Source organism: Heptranchias perlo, chromosome 39 (assembly GCF_035084215.1).
Source record: "Heptranchias perlo isolate sHepPer1 chromosome 39, sHepPer1.hap1, whole genome shotgun sequence".
In the NCBI taxonomy this organism is placed as follows: domain Eukaryota; kingdom Metazoa; phylum Chordata; class Chondrichthyes; order Hexanchiformes; family Hexanchidae; genus Heptranchias; species Heptranchias perlo.
Window position 1 is genome coordinate 12,286,013 of NC_090363.1, and position 17,130 is coordinate 12,303,142.

Sequence of the window (17,130 nt, forward strand, 5' to 3'; positions counted from 1 at the left end):
TCCCCACAACAAATGTTAGATTATTAGATTTTAAATGTCATGGTATTTCTCTCTCATTTTTCTTAAATAATGGAGTTACATTTGCAGTATTCCAATCTAAAGGGCCAATTCCAGAATCGGGAGTGCTGTGAATATTATGGCGAAAGCATCTGCAATTTCCTCACCTACTTCCTTTAAAATCCTGGGGGTAAAGTATAAGGCCTGGGGATTTGTCATTCTATACGGCCATCAATATTTCTAATTCAGTTTTCTTGCGTACATTATCGTCAGTGAGTTCCAGTCCTTGATTCATTATTAGATTCCCTGGAATGTAAGGAATATTATCCTATTCCTCTACTGTGAAGACTAGCACAAAGGAATCATTCATCACGTCAGCCATTTCCTTATTTTCATTAGCAATATTACCAGCATCTTTTTTGATTACACTTTTTCTTCTACTATAATGATAAACACATTTGTAAATTCCCTGCTATCGTTACAAAGGCAGGAGTTGGGGTTGTTCAATGGAGATGGGGAATTTGCTCAATTCAATACGGTCAGAATTAGATTGTGTCCCTCACATCCACACTGTTCACAGTAAACATCCTGAGGCAATGAAATGTGTAACCGTGTCTGAGAAATTTCAAAGTGACGAAACACACAAAGGAAGAGTCGATGGGAGAATATACGAAACCTGAGGCCCAGTACAGAGCACAAGGAAGGTGTTAGCAGCAATTACGGTTTTGCATCTGTTGTGTATTTGCAGCAGATGCTGTTTAACTTTAGTTCTTTAATGTAGTCGCTGGACAGCGAGTGCTGTGCCTGGGGAGGCTGGGTTACTTGGGCACAAGGGGAGTCGGAGATAGGCGGTGAGGGTACCTGCGGTCCTTGGGCAACAGTGTGAAGGGGAGATAGGCTGCGAGGTGTCCCTGGGTTGCTTGTGCCACAGAGAAGGGGAAGGCAGGTGTTGAGGGAGCCCTGGGCTGCTTGGAACAAAGCGGGAAGCGGAAACAGGCTGCAAGGGGTCCTTGGATTATATTATGTGAACAGTGACACGGATACACACATCCGTTGAACAGTCATTAACACATGACCCGTGTCTGTGCTGACCCATTTGTGACACATTTTTAATATCAAATCAAAAATTCCTCGGTATGACAGGGACTTTCCGTCAATCATTCCCTTTTACTCACGGTGTAAGTACATGTACAGGAGCTGACATTGAGACACACATGTGGCATTAAAGTATCAGACGGGACTGAATCGTTCCCTTAAACCCACTGTGTACTGTACATGTATAGGAGCTGAAACTGAGACACACATGGACCATACAGTACCAGACGAGAGTGAATCGTTCCCTTGTACCCGCTGTGTGCTGTACACGTAGATGAGCTGACATTGAAACACACAGAGGCCGTACAGTACCAGACGGGTGTGAATTATTCCCTTTCACCCGCTGTGTGCTGTACAATTCCAAAGCTGAAACTGAGACACACACGAGCCATACAGTCCCAGGCGGGAGCGAATCATTACCATTTACTGTGTATGGTATTACATAGATTTACAAAGAATTTACAGCACAGCAACAGGCCATTCGGCCCAACTGGTCTGTGCTCGTTTTTATACTCCGCACAAGCCTCGTTCCACTTTATTTTATCTAAACCGATCTGCATGTCCTCGATCACTTTCTCCGACATGTACTTATCATGCTTCCCCTTAACTACATTTCTACTATTCGTCTGAACTGCTCCATGTGGTAGCAAGTTCCACATTCTAACAACTTTGTGGGTTTCTCCTGAATTCTTTATTGGATTTATTGGGAAATATCTTATTTTTATGGCCCCTCGTTTTAGATTCCTCCATTATTGGTAACATCTTCTCTACATTTCTCCTCTCAAACACCTTCATAATTTTGAAGATCTCGATTAGGTCACCGCTCAGCCTTCTGTTTTCTGGAGAAAAGATCTCCAGCCTGTTTGGTTTTTCCAGATATTTGTACCCTCTCAATTTTGATATCATCCTTGTAAACCTTTTTTGAACCTTTTCCAGTGCCTCTATACTCTTTTGCAACATGGAGACTGGAGCTGTCGGCAGTGCTCCAAGTGTGGTCCAACCAACATTCCATACATGTTTAACATAACTTCTCTGCTTTTCAATTCTATTCATTTAGAAATGAACCCCTGTGCTTTGTTTGCATCTTTAGGGCCTTGTATGGAGGAGGATGGTGTTCTCAACCGTGTCGAAGTCTGAGGTGAGGTCGAGCAGGATGAGGAGGGATATTTCACCACGGTCACAGTCACATACGATGTCATTTGTGACTTTGATAACGGCTGTTTCAGTCCTGTGGCAGAGGCAGAAACCTGATTGGAAGGATTCAAACATGGAGTTGCGGGAAGGATGCGCACATATTTGGGAGACGTTAACAACTTCAAGGACCTTGGAGTGGAATTGCAGCTTGGTGATAGTTGTTTGCGATGACAGGTGGGCCAAGGTTGTTTGCTTGATCAGGGGTGTGAGGACGGCAGATTTAAAGGAGAGAAAATCAGTAAAATAGCCATTGATTTGCTTCAAATTCTGACATAAAGCAAACAGAGTTCACAGCGTGAGAGAAGCTCAGAAATACACGTGAGTCAGAAATACAAAATCTTGGACATGTGCAACAGGCTTGTTAACATCTGGAAGAAAAACTCAGGTTAAAACTCCGCATGAGGGGCCTCACATTAGACCTGGTGGCCACAGTTATTCCAGGAAATGGGACAGGGAAACCTCAACAATATCAGCAAACATGGAGGCTCGAAAGAGAAGTTGGGTGGTCAGCAGTTTGGTGAGAATAGGGTTGACGCAGCAGGAAGTGGGTTTCATGGTCAAGATAAGCTTGGAGAGGGCATGAGGGGAGTTAGGAGAGAAACTAGAGAAAGATGGATGTTCAAGGCTAAGTCAGGGAGGAATGTTGGGGCAAGTTTGGCTCGGTGGGCTCAGGGAAGTGAGGGAAGTGGCAGAAGCAGCTGAACTGATGGCCTCAATCTTAGAAAGAGAGTACTGTTGTTGGAGGCGAGATTAGTGGGGGCAGGACAAAGAGTTTAAAAGACGGTTTGTAGTGGAGAAGAGACGCCGGGGTTATGTTTGCATTCCAGAATGATCCTGGAATAGTGAGCAATTTTGGCAGAGGAGACCATGACCCGATAAAGCTTTATGTGCTCCAACCAGATCTGGCAATGAATTGCTAAACCAGTTGTCTCCATAAATGTTCAAATCTGGGTCCGTTCGACTTAAGGGAGTGAAGATGGAGGCTGTACCAGGGCAAGGACCAGGGTGAGAGAGAGTAATGGTTTTAATGGAGGCAAGGGCATCAAAGTTGGAGGTGCGTTTGTGATTGAGCAGATCGGTAGCCATGAGGTACATTGCAGATATGTTATATTGATCAAAATAACCATTCAGGGTATAACATTGGTGACAATGGTCACTCAATCGCCGACCATGTTATGCTGGTGAAATTGTGTTAATTGCACTGACACCTAATTGAACAGTGCTGCCGGGTGATGACCCATTTTATATTCCACTCCCAGCTTCGATACTGTATGTCATCAAGTCAATACGATTTACTCTATCACTCTATCACTCTCACAGCTTTTTGATATTATTTACACTTTGACTCTCATGTGCTAACGGACGGGTTCACATTTTATTCCCCTTCTTCTCCATTTAACTTTCAGTTTTTATGACTGAAGAAACGAAGCCATCGCAGAATGAATTAAAGCATCGTGTTCCCAAGAGCAGAATAACGCGATCAAGATGATGTAATGAGGTAACAGGTTCAGAGCGGGGCATTCATAAGCCTGAGAATGCCCCTTGGAGCCTCGATTTACTCACTGCCTCATTAAGTGATCGTTTGGAAACTAAATATGTTCTAATGTGTTTGTTCCAGCGCGCGTGGCTGATACCGGGTTTAATGTAAAACCACTGTCTCCCTGTGGGACTGACTGGTGTATAAAACACCTCCTGTTTCAATGCATTGTCTTTGTGTCCAAACCAGAGCCTTGCATCCACGATTGTCTCGCTTAGGCAGGAAATGGGAGGATCAGCAATTTTCTACGAATCAGTCATTTGCTATCCAATTCTTGCAATTATTGGTCTTCCCAGTAAGTAATAAGTTAATGACGAAAGGTCATCGACCTGAACCGTTAACTCTGCTTCTTTACCACAGATGCTGTCTCACTGGGTATTTTCGGCATTTTCTGATATTTTTCAGATTTCTAGGATCCGCAGTATTTTGCTTTTGAAGTAATAACAAGCATTTATTTTTTGAACCATTGTTTAATTACATTGTTGCTTTTAATACATGCTGTTTGCCTCTATATCTTTGTTCCTTGGTTGACCATTTTAAAAAATTCGTTAGTGGGATGTGGGCGTCGCTGGCGAGGCCAGCATTTATTGCCCATCCCTAATTGCCCTTGAGAAGGTGGTGGTGAGCCGCCTTCTTGAACCGCTGCAGTCCGTGGACGGTTCTCCCACAGTGCTGTTAGGAAGGGAGTTCCAGGATTTTGACCCAGCGACAATGAAGGAACGGCGATATATTTCCAAGTCGGGATGGTGTGTGACTTGGAGGGGAACGTGCAGGTGGTGTTGTTCCCATGTGTCTGCTGCTCTCGTCCTTCTAGGTGGTAGAGGTCGCGGGTTTGGGAGGTGCTTTTGAAGAAGCCTTGGCGAGTTGATGCAGTGCATCCTGTGGATGGTACACACTGCAGCCACAGTGCGCCGGTGGTGATGGGAGTGAATGTTTAGGGTGGTGGATGGGGTGTCAATCAAGTGGGCTGCTTTATCTTGGATGGTGTCGAGCTTTTTGAGTGTTGTTGGAGCTGCACTCATCCAATCAAGTGGAGAGTATTCCATCACACTCCTGACATGTGTCTTGGAGATGGTGGAAAGGCTTTGGGGAGTCAGGAGGTGAGTCACTCGCCGCAGAATACCCAGCCTCTGACCTGCTCTCGTAGCCACAGTATTTGTATGGCTGATAGGTGGTAGGTGGTAATCAGCAGGAGGTTTCAGCAGCAGCAGGTGGTTAGATTATTGATTCGAAATCTCTCACTTCTTATTTACTTCAAAATGACAACTTTTGTGATATTATATCAGGCTCTCTGAATGTCTGCATCAAATGCAAGTTCTTCCCTTTGTTAAACGACGCGCAATCAGCCACCTGGAATAACTGTGGCCATCAGGTCGAACGCGAGGATCCTTATGCGGAGTTTTAAATTGAATTTCTCTTCCAGATGTTAACAGGCCTGGTGTGCATCTCCAAGATGCTGTATTTCCGACTCCTGAATTTTGTCACGCTGTGACTTGACTTTGGAGGCAAAATTAATCCAACCCGACAGTCGGGAAACTGACGGGGTCGAGTGTTACGCTGGTTTTATACCCCACCAGATTTCACCCTCCATTGAAGTTAATGGGGTGTAAAACCGGCGTTTCACCCGATCCGTGGGTTAAAATTACCCCTTTTCTGTCAGAATTTGAAGCAAATCAATGGCTATTTTACTGAACTCTGTTCATTACCCTCACACGAGGACGCGGCTTCTCATCAGTAATGTGAAACTGTCACATTAAATCACGTGTGACAAAGGAAGAGCCAATGCCGTTATTGGCACATACTTTATTCTCGAATGAGGGCAATTAAATCAGCACAGTGGTGAGTGAACTTGGTACCACCCTGTTCTGGTTGTCTCAGCAACCCACCCAGTGAGACTCGGAGGAATCCGTTTCAGTAACAAGCCTCCTGTCTCACAGCGACGAAACATTCAATTCCAAGGGAGTGTGATTTTATATCGCTAATCTATTTCTTCGTTAATTCTCCTGGTTTTTCCAATTTCTTACAGCGAACCTGATGTCAGTTGTGATCCTGTCACGGGGAAAGTGCGGTCTCTCCAAAGGAATCACTCGTTACATGGCGGCCATGGCATTGGCAGATCTAATGGTTTGCATGTTTAATGTAATTTTGCAAAACATCTTTCGGTATCATTTTCTAAATTCATGGTTGAGCTACACTTACGTGTGCCGTTTTACTGCTTTTATGCAAGTATTTATTAGCCAAATCTCTGTCTGGTTCACAGTATCATTCACCTTTGACCGCTTCATATCGATTTGTTGTCAGAAACTAAAATTAAAATATTGCACCGAAAGAACTGCCTCTGTAGTTTTAACGATCGTGTGTTTGCTCAGCTTTTTGATGAATATTCCTGTTTATTTCCGTTACGAGCCCTACTCTATTATTGACGATATACCGTGGGGCTGCCGTACAGTATCAGGACATTTTTATTCACCGGCATGGGTAGCTTACAAATGGATCAACACTCTCTCATCCCCAATTCTCCCATTCCCTTTGTTATTGCTGTTAAATTCTCTCACTGCCAGGCACATCTTAATGGCCAGTAGATCTCGCAGAGCCCTGAAGAGCAGAAACAATGGGGAGAACAGCAGTGATCCCGAGATGAAGAACCGAAGAACATCCATCATTCTGCTCTTCGCTATCTCGGGGAGTTTTATTGTGTTGTGGACGCCGATTACTGTAATAAACATCTGTGTCGGTGTGACGGAGACACCTACTTTCAAAGGTTCAAACTCACTTTATTTGGCAATTAGAATCGCACTTCTGTTGATGTATTTGAGCTCCTGCACGAACACGTGCATTTATGCATTGACCCAGAGGAGATTCCGAGAGGAGATGAAGAATATGATGAAATATCCGGTTACTGTCATTACTAAATTATTTAAATAATTAAATTTTAATTCCTCGTATTTTCCTGGTATCCAGGTTCGTTGTTGCTACTTGAAGTGTTCGGCTGAGGCCAAATATTGCACCCATTGGTTCTCAACCTTCCACAACACCAGTTGGCCATTTTCCCACCTCACAAGGTGATGGCAGTTACGCTGCTGTTCGAAAACTCGCCATACCGATATCAGAAAACAAACCACACCGAATTTTCCAAACATATTGCTGAAATAATGTTTTAACATAAACTTCACAACGTTTCACAATCGTTCATTTTTTGAGGTGAAAGCACAGCGAGCAATGGTGCCCACCGGTTCTCAATGATTTGCAGAAGATTCCCTTTGGCTGCTACTGATGAAGATATCAGATACACAACGTGAAGATTCCATCTGGTCTGTACGTGTGAGGGCATCAGAAACTCATCGGGAATGCTTCTTTTGTATCCAGTCTTAAAGGATGTCAGTTTGGTTCCTGTGTGTAAGGGGTTTGAAGTTATGCTACAGCTATAGAAAGCCCTGGTTCGACCTCACCTGATATACTTTGTACAGCTCTGAGCACCGCACCTTAGGAAGGTGATATTGATCTTGGAGGGGGTGCAGCATAGGTTTGCTAGAATGATAACTGGAATCCAAGGGTTAAATTAGGTGAGATTACACAAACTATGGTTGTATTCCCTAGATTTTAGAAGATTAAGGTGCGAGATGATCAAAGTTTTCAAGATATTAAGGGGAACTGAAGGGGTAAATATAGAAAAACAATTTCCGATGGTCGGAGAGTCTCGGACTAGTGGGATACCGCCTAAAAATCGAGCCAGAACCTTCAGGAGTGAAGTTAGGAAACACTTCAACTGGGGTGGTAGAAGTTTGGAACTCTGTTCGGCAATCGGCGGTTGATGCTAGCTCGATTGTTAATTTGAAATCAGAGATTGATCTATTTTTGTTATTCATAGGTATTAAAGGATTTGGGGCAAAGCCGGGTATATGAAGTTAATTCACAGATCAGCCATGAACTCATTGAACGGCAGAACCGCCTCCAGTGGCTAAATGGCCTACTCCTGTTCCTATGATGTTATGTTCCTATGATATCAGAGACACAACAATATATGCATTTCTGCAAAAAGGGACAGAAATGTTGTTTCTTTGTGATAAGCTCCACACCTGTCTCCTGACTGGAGATTAATAGACAAGGGAAGTCACATCACTGGGTGTGCGAGATTATATAACAATTGGACCATATTGTAAAATAACGGGACTTATTTATTTAATTTATTCTTTGAATGTGGGCATCCCTGGATAGGCCGGACTTTATTGTCCATCGCTAATTGTCCTGTGAACCTTTTGTTTTATTCGTTCATGGGTTGTGAGCGTCGCTAGCAAGGCCAGCATTCATTGCCCATCTCGAATTGCCCTTGAGAAGGTGGTGGTGAGCCGCCTTCTTGAACCGCCGCAGTCCGTGTGGTGAAGGTTCTCCCACAGTGCTGGTGATGGCAGGCCTTCTGCCTTGAATCACTGTCAGTTGTTTGAAACAAATGTGTGGATTGTGTGGCCACTTTACAGCGTAGCGAACCATTACACTACCGTAGCCATGACTTCATTATAACGCAGTGTCCAGCTGGCCCAATCCGTGAATCTGAGCCTTGCTGGTAAATGATCCGTTCCAATTAGATGATCATGATTTGATTTTTGGCGTTAGGAGCTCAACAATTCGCTTCAATGCTCAAGGACTGGGGATGTGTAAAAGTTGGACGTGGTCCGCTCTCCTGGTCAAATTTAAATGACCCCTCTGCGAAAGTGTGCCTGTCTGGATTCAAGGAAGAGCTCAGCTTGAATTAACCCAAGGTTATATCTCATGTCGAGAATCACAGTGCATCCTCACAGGCAATGGAAGATCATACCCTCTGGACCATGTGTCAGAATTAGCGGAAAACTTCCGTCGATGTTTACCTGCGAAATCCCTTACATTTTGCAGAAATACATATCATATTGTATTGCAGATGATATCCGTGCACACGGAGACCAAGGTATTCCAGATCAGTTCTTGATGTCCTCAGACGCACAGTTCAGTTGCAATTTCAGTGTTCTGTCGCTGATATTTTTACTCATATGGACCAAATGCAATCTTTCTGTTCTGCAGATGATATGGTCAATCAGAGGGAGCAAATGAATCTTCCAGTTTTGTTTCAGATATCTTCACTATTGGGAACAAAGTTCATTTTCCCATTGTGTAGATGATACATTTACTCAAAGCGATGAAAGGGAATCTTCCCATTGTGTATCTGGCATCTTGACTGGTAGGGAAAAAAGGAATCTTCTATCCTTTGTCAAGCACTGATGGGAATCTTTCCCAACTGCGTTTTCATCTCAAAAATGAACAATTGTGAAAAATATTAAGGATTAAGTTACGCATGTGATCATCTAACGTTCACCAGATTGAAACATCTGGATGAAAGTGTCCAATATGTCACTTGTACCTCAATGTTTTCTCCCAGTCTACATATATTGTAAATCTATCTTCAGAATTGATCGCAAGTGGGGCAATTCAAAAATCGAATTCATTGTCCGCATGCCTGATTGATTACTTTTTCTGTGCAGATCTGAATCAAATTGAAATGAATTTGTGATTTTAAAATACTTTAGAAAGCCAAATCTACAGAAATACTTTTCCATGCAATTTGATTTGATATAACTGTCCTGCTTAACGAGTCGAAGGCCATTTTATCAGGGCATGAGTAATCTTCGAAGGGGCTGATGTGCAAATGACATCATTCATGGTTCCATGATTGGACGGTAATAAACTTCGGCAAGAAACATTGGCGGATTAAAAGAGGAAAGTTGATTATATCGGCCTGCTATCAACAAAATGGTGGATATAATTGCATGATGAATGATAAAAGTAATTATTTTGGGAAAGGAACGGAATGATGCAGCAAACAGACTGTGGGGAGGTCCTCAATTGAAAATAAAAGACTCAGGCGAAGGGCCATGAGCAACCGCGCAAATAGAGGGACATACGGGAAGTTTGACAGCAATAAGCCAATCGTTCATTCAAAATCTTAGTATATTAGCTTGTTTAGTTGTTCAAATGTTAAACCCTGTCAATGGCTTTGAATATCAGGAAAGTAAATTCCCAAATACTCACCAGTAGGAATATGATGGTTTATGAAGGGGCTAAACAGGGCATCAGTAGAACTGCCTCACCGAACTCCATACTGGTGATCAGAGATTAGAAGAGAACTTTCAGGTCGATGGATTAATTAAGTTTTAAAATTTGCCACCTAAATTTTGGAAAACACAGGGTTAAGTGCAATAGGCCCTTAATTAGAAAGTCAGAGCAATCGACGTTCTTTGGGATCGAACTTTGACAAACAGCACTATAAGTAAAAAGGATATGAGGAATGAATGCAACCGACAGTGTGCAAACAGATCAACACGTGGCTGAGATCAGACACATGCATCTCGAGAACCATAGGAAGAATTCTACCAGAGTTAGAGGTTTTTTGAGTTAATGAAAGGCATAATCCAACATACAGTTTATTATAATGTTGAAACATTACATAAAGTGACCGTGAGAATGCCTTGAAGACATTTTAGTGAAGTCTCACTATATGATTGGTATATTAATATATTCCAATTTGGCTTTCGCAATATTAACCCACATTCAAACATGTGTATGGGGTAGGAAATCAACATAGGAACAAGAATAAACAATTCAGTCCCTCGACCCTTTCCGCTGTTCAATGAGATCATGGCTGATCTGTATCCTAAGTCCATCCACCCGCCTTGGTTCCTGATCCTTTAATAACCTTGGCAAGCAAAACTGTTATCGATCTCAGATTTAAAATTATGAATTGAAGTAGCATCTGTTGCTTTTAGTGGGAGAGAGTTCCACATTGCTACCACTCTATGTGTGAAGAAATGTTTCCTAATTTCTCTCCTGAATGGCCTGGTTATGATTTTAAGGTTATGTCCCCTTGTCCGAAACTCCCCAACCAGCGGAATTTTTTTCCCTCCATCAACCCTAGCAAATCCTTTCAAAATCCTAAAAACGTCAATTAAATCACCCCTTAACCTTTCATATTCGAGGGGCTACAAACCTGGTTTGTGTATTCTCACCATATAATCTCACCCTTGGAGCCCTGGTAACATTTCTTCACTCAACGGGGTGGTGAACCTATGGAATTCTCTACCACAGAATGCTATGGAGGCCAAGTCACTGAATATATTTAAGAAGGAGCTAGATAGATTTCCAGACACAAAAGGCATCATGGGGTATGGGAAGAGAGCGGGAATATGGTATTGAGATAGAGGATCAGCCATAATCATATTGAATGACGCAGCAGGCTCGAAGGGCCGAAAGGCATAATCCTGCTCCTATTTTCTATGTTTCTATGTAACATTCTGGTGAATTTGCGCTGCACTCCTTCCAAGGCCAATATATGCTTTCTGAGGCGCAATGCCCAGAACTGTACACAGTACTCCAGATGTAGTTTAACCAGGGCTTTGTATCGCTGTTGCAATCCTTCCTCCTTTTTATATTCTGGCCCTCTTGTTATTAAGGCGAACATTGCATTAGTTTTTTTGATGATTTTTTGTACCTGATTACTACATTTTAGTGATCTGTGTAGATGGACCATTAAATCTCTTTGGACCTCCACTGTTCCTAACTTTTCACCATTGAAAATTGCTCGGATCAATCCTTTTTTGGTCCTCGCACTTTTGGATGACCTCACACTTGCCTGAATTGAAATTACAATAACTTCTCCACATCAAATGTTAGACTCACAGATTTATAATTTCCTGGTACTCACTCTCGTCTTTCTTAAATAATGGAGTTACATTTGCCGTATTCCAATCTAAAGACGCAATTCCAGAATCGAGAGAGCTTTGGAAGATTATGGCTAAAGCATCTGCAATTTCCTCACCTCCTTCCTTTAAAATCCTGGGATGGAAACCATCAGGTCCTGGGGATTTGTCAGTCTATACTGCCCTTATTAATCCTAATTTTGTTGTCTTGCTTACATTAACGTCAGTGAGTTTCAGTCCTTGATTCATTATTAGCTTCCCTGGAGTGTTAGGTATATTATCCTTTTCCTCTACTGTGAAGATTGACACAAAATAATTATTCAACAAGTCTGCCACTTCCTTATTTTCATTTGCAATATTACCAGCGTCTGTTTTGATTACCGTTTTTCTTCTAATATAATCGTAAACACCTTTTGTGTTGATCTTGGTATCCCTCGCAAGGCTCTTTTCGTATTCCGTTTTTTGCAGGCATTTTTATCTGTTTTGGCTTCCTTTGCTGTTCTTTATATCACCCCCAGTCCCCTGGATCTACACTATTCTTTGTACTCTTTTATGCCCTTTCGTTTAGTTTTATGTTGTCTCTCATCTTTTTATTCTGCCATGACTGTTTTATTTGGTACGTCGAGCTCTTGTCCCTTCTGGTTATATACTGGTCCTGTATCAAATTAAATTCTTCTTTGAACACCGCCCACTGTTCATCTGCAGTTTGACTCGATAACAGTTTTGATAAGATTGATTTCGTCAGTCTCTTTCTCACCGCTTTAAAGTTAGCCATATCAAAATCTGGAATCTTAGTAATTGTGTTACGTTTCTCCTCAGGGAGTGAATCATTCCTTTTTAAACACTGTGTATTGTACATGTACAGGACTGACACTGAGACACTCTTTCTATTTCTCTCTCTCCATCTTTATCCCTCTATATCTCTCTACCTCACTCTCCGTCCTGTCTGTTTCTCTGTCTCTATTTCTCGCTGTCTGAATCTCTTTTGTTCATTTCTCTCCCCCACTCGCTGCCCTTTCTCTTTCTCTCACTCTCCTTCTTTCACTCTTCTGCTCACTCTCTATTTATATTTCTCTCTCTATCCCTTTTCGCCTGCCCCTATCACTGTTCCTCTCCCTTTCTTGCTGTCTCCCTTTCATTGTTGTCTCTGAAATGTTCTTCATTGAGATGTACTCTGAAATATTTCAGTCTCACTGGTAAATAACAACAAATCACAATTCTATAGCTTTTCTATACATTAAAGATTCAATTAGGGGTTGCAAATCTGTCAGGAAGTTCTGGTTTCTCAACTTAAAACATTTTAGTGTTTAAAATTTTACAGGGACCTGAGATCAAAAGCCGTTTCCCATTCAGACATTCCAGCATTTGGAAGTCCCTGTTATCTTTACAGAGACATGAGATGGAATTGTTCAATAGAGATGGAAGATTTGATCAATTGAGTAGCGTCAGAATTAGATTGAGTCGCTCACATCTACACTGGGTTCAAGCTGTTTCCAGTAAACACCCTGAGGCAATGAAATGGGTAAATCATGTCTGAGAAATTTTAAAGTGACGAAACACACAATGGAACAGGAAATGGGAGAATATACAAAACCGGAGGCCCAGAACAGAGCAGAAGGAAGGTGTTAGCATCAATTTCAGTTTTTGCATCTGTTGTGTATTTGGACCAGATGCTGTTTAACTTTAGTTCTTTAATGTAGTCGCTGGACAGTGAGGGCTGTGCCTGGGGAGCCTGGGGTGCTTGGGCACAAGGAGAGTAGGAGATAGGCGGTGAGGGGACCCTGGGGTCATTGGGCAACAGTGGGAAGGGGAGACAGGCTGCGAGGGTACCCTGGGGTGCTTGTGCAATGGAGGAGGGGAAGACAGGTGTTGAAGGAACCCTGGAGTGCTTGGGCACAGAGGGAAGGGGAAACAGGCTGCGAGGGAACCGTGGATTATATTATGCAACCAGTGACACTGAGAAACACATACGTTGAACAGACAGTGACAAATGTCCCGTGTATGTGCTGATCCATTTGTGACACATTTTTAATGTCGAATCAAATATTCCTGCGTACGACAGAGACTGTCCGTCAATAATTCCCTTTTACTCACAGTGTACTTGTGCGTATACAGAAGCTGACACTGAGACATACGTGTGCCATACAGTACCAGACGGGAGTGAATCGGTCCCTTAAACACGCTGTGTACTGTACATGTACAGGAGCAGACACTGAGACATACACGGGCCATACAGTACCAGAGGAGAGTGAATTGTTCCCTTGTGCCCGCTGTGCGCTGTACATGTAGAGCAGCTGACATTGAGACAAGCACACAGCCCGTACAGTACCAGAAGGGGAGTGACTAATTCCATTTTACCCGCTGTGTGCTGTCCATGTGCGGAAGCTGACACTGAGACATACACGGGCCATACAATCCCAGACGGGATTGAACCATTCCCCTTTACTATGTAACGTGTTACATCGAATTACACAGCATTTACAGCAGAGAAACAATCCATTCGGCCTTTCGCCGACATGTAGTTATCATGCTTCCCCTTAATTACATTTATCGTATCCGTATGAACTTCTCCATGTGGTAGCAAGTTCCATTTTCTAACAGCTCTGTGGGTAAAGACGTTTCTCCTGAATTATTTATTGGATTTATTAGTGACTATCTTATATTTATGGCCCCTCGTTTTGGGCTCGTCCACAATTGGTAACATCTTCTCTGCGTCCAACCTCTCAAACACCTTCATAATTTTGAAGACCTCTATTAGGTCACACCTCAGCCTTCTATTTTCTGGAGAAAAAAATCTCCAGTCTGTTCGGTCTTTCCTGAAAGTTGTACACTCTCAATTTTGATATCATCCATGTAAAAATTTTTTGAACCTTCTCCAGTGCCTCTGCACCCTTTTGTAACATGGAGACCGCAGTACTCGAAGTGTGGTCAAAGCTACGTTCTATATGGGTTTAACATAACTTCTCTACTTTTCAATTCTATTCGTTTAGAAATGAACCCCTGTGTGTTATTTGTTATTTTATGGTTTTGTATGGAGGAGGATGGTGTGCTCAACCGTGTCAAAGTCTGAAATCAGGTCGGGAAGGATGAGGAGGGATAGTTCCCCACGGTCACAGTAACATAGGATGTCATTTGTGACTTTGATAAGATCCGTTTCAATCCTGTGGCAGGGGCGGAAACCTGATTGGAGGGATTCAAACATGGAGTTGCGGGAAAGATGGGCACGGATTCGGTAGGTGGCAATAACTGCAAGGATATTGGAGTGGAAATGCAGGTTGGAGATTGTAGTTTGCAAGGACAGATGGGGGAAGGTGTTTTTTTTTGAGCAATGGTGTGATGATGGCAAATTTAAAGGAGAGCGAGCCACTATAATAGCCATTGATTTGCTTCAAATTCTGACACAAAAGAAACAAGAGTTCACAGCGTGAGAGAAGTTTAGGAATACACGTGAGACGGAAATAAAAAAACTTGGAGATGCTCAACATGCCTGTTAACATCTGGAAGAGAAACTCAGGTTAAAACTCTGCATGAGGATCCTCACGTTAAACCTGTTGGCCACAGTTATTCCAGGCAGCTTTGGACAGGGAAACGTTCACAACATCAGCTAACATGGGGCTACGAAGAGAAATTGTGTGGTCAGCAGTTTGGTGAGAATAGGGTCGAGTTAGCAGGAGGTGGTCAAGACTAGCTCGGAGAGCGCATGAGGAGAGACAGGCGAGAAAGTAGAGAAAAGTGGAAGCTCAAGGCTAGGGCAGGGGGAATGCTTGGGGTAAGATTGGCTTAGTGGGCGAAGGGAAAGGAGGGAAGCGGCAGAGGCAGTTGAACGCATGGTCTCTCAGTAATCTTAGTAATAACGAAGTCCATCAGCTCGTCGCACTTGTTGTTGGAGGTGGCTGTCGAGGGGCAGTGGTTAGAGGTTTTAGAAGACCGTTTGCAGTGGAGAAAAGAAGACGGGGTTTATGTTTTCATTCCAGGATGATACTGCAATAGTGAGCAATTTTGACAGAGGAGAACAGGACCCGATAAAGCTGTATGTGGTCCAGCCAGATCTGGCAATGAATTGATAAACCAGTTGTCGGCCATAAATTTTAAAGTCTGGGGCCCTTGGACTTAAGCAAGTGGAGGTGGGAGCTGTGCCAAGGGCAAGGACCAGTGTGAGAGGGAGTAATGGTTTTAATGGAGCAAGGGCAACAAAGTTGGAGGTGCGGGTGTGATTGAGCAGATCAGTAGCCATTAGGTACAGTGCAGATATTATATATTGATCAGAATAACTCTTCAGGATAGGACAGTGACCAACAGTCACTCAATCGCCGACCATGTTCTGCTGGTGAAATTGTGTCAATCGCACTGGCACCTGATTGAACGGTGCTGCCGGGTGATGACCCATTTTATATTCCACTTCCAGCTTCGAAATTGTCTGTCATGAAATCAATGCGATTTACCCCATCACGCTATCACTCTCACAGCGTTTTGATATCATTTACACTTTGACTGTTATGTGCCAACGGACGGGTTCACATTTTATTCCCCTTCTCAATTTCATTTTTAGATTTTACAACTGGAACAACGGAGCCTTCTCAGAATTAATTAAAGCATCGTGTTACTAACAGCAGAATCACAAAAGAAGCTGCTTTGAGGTAACAGTTTCAGAGCGGGGGATGACTGAGCCTGAGAGTGCCCAGTTGAGCCTCGATTTTCTAACTGCCTCATTAAGTGATCGTGGAGCGCACTTTACTCATTGATTTGGAAAATAAATATGTTCTAATGTGTTTGTTCGAAGACCCGTGGCTAATACCAGCTCTTATGTAAAACCACGGTGTCCCTGTGGGACTGACTGGTGTATAAAACAGCTCCTGTTTCAATACGTTGTCTTAGTGTTCAAACCAGACCGTGGCTTCCACGGTGGTCTGAATTAGGCAGGAAATGGGACGAGCAGCAATTTTCTACGAATCAGTCATCTGCTATCCAATTCTGGCAATTATTGGTCTTCCCAGTAAGTAATAAATTAATGATGAAAGGTCATCGACCTGAAACGTTAACTTTGCTTGTTTGCTACAGATGCTGCCTCACTGAGTATTTCCAGCATTTTCTGTTTTTATTTCAGAGTTCCAGCATCCGCAGTATTCTGCTCTTGCAGGAATAACAAGCATGTATTAAGTGAAACATAAATGCATTGTTGCTTTCACGTTTTGCTGTTTGCCTCCATCTCTTTGTTCCTTGGTTGCCCATTTTATGATAAGCTGATTGAATAGAAATCTCTCACTTATCCTTATTTTCTTCAAAACGATAACTATTGTGATATTATATAGTGCTCTCTAAACGTATACATCAAATGCAAGTTCTCCCCTTTGATAAGCGCCTTGCAATTAGCTACCTGGAATACCTGTGGCCATCAGGTTTATCGTGAGGATCATTATGCGGAGTTTTAACCAGATTTCTCTGGCCTCCTTTCTCATAAATGATAAACAGCCAATGCTAAAGGAGTGTGATTTTATATCGCTGATCTATTTCTTTGTGATTCTCCTGCTTTCTTTCCAATTTTTTTCAGCGAACCTGATGTCAGTTGTGATCCTGTCCCGGGGAAAG

At 42.8% G+C, this 17,130-nt stretch overlaps 1 protein-coding gene across 1 annotated transcript; it reads left to right on the forward strand.

The window, feature by feature from the left end:
• The first annotated feature begins 5,887 nt into the window (after nucleotides 1-5,887).
• LOC137305022 (mu-type opioid receptor-like) lies at nucleotides 5,888-6,748 on the forward strand. The gene has a single exon (XM_067973790.1). The coding sequence runs from the start codon at nucleotides 5,918-5,920 to the stop codon at nucleotides 6,746-6,748; it is 831 nt and encodes a 276-aa protein (XP_067829891.1). The 5' UTR covers nucleotides 5,888-5,917.
• Nucleotides 6,749-17,130: the final 10,382 nt, after the last annotated feature.

Excerpts from the sequence above, each read along its gene's own strand:
- LOC137305022 (XM_067973790.1), top strand. The coding sequence starts at position 5,918 with ATGGCGGCCATGGCATTGGCAGATCTAATGGTTTGCATGTTTAATGTA.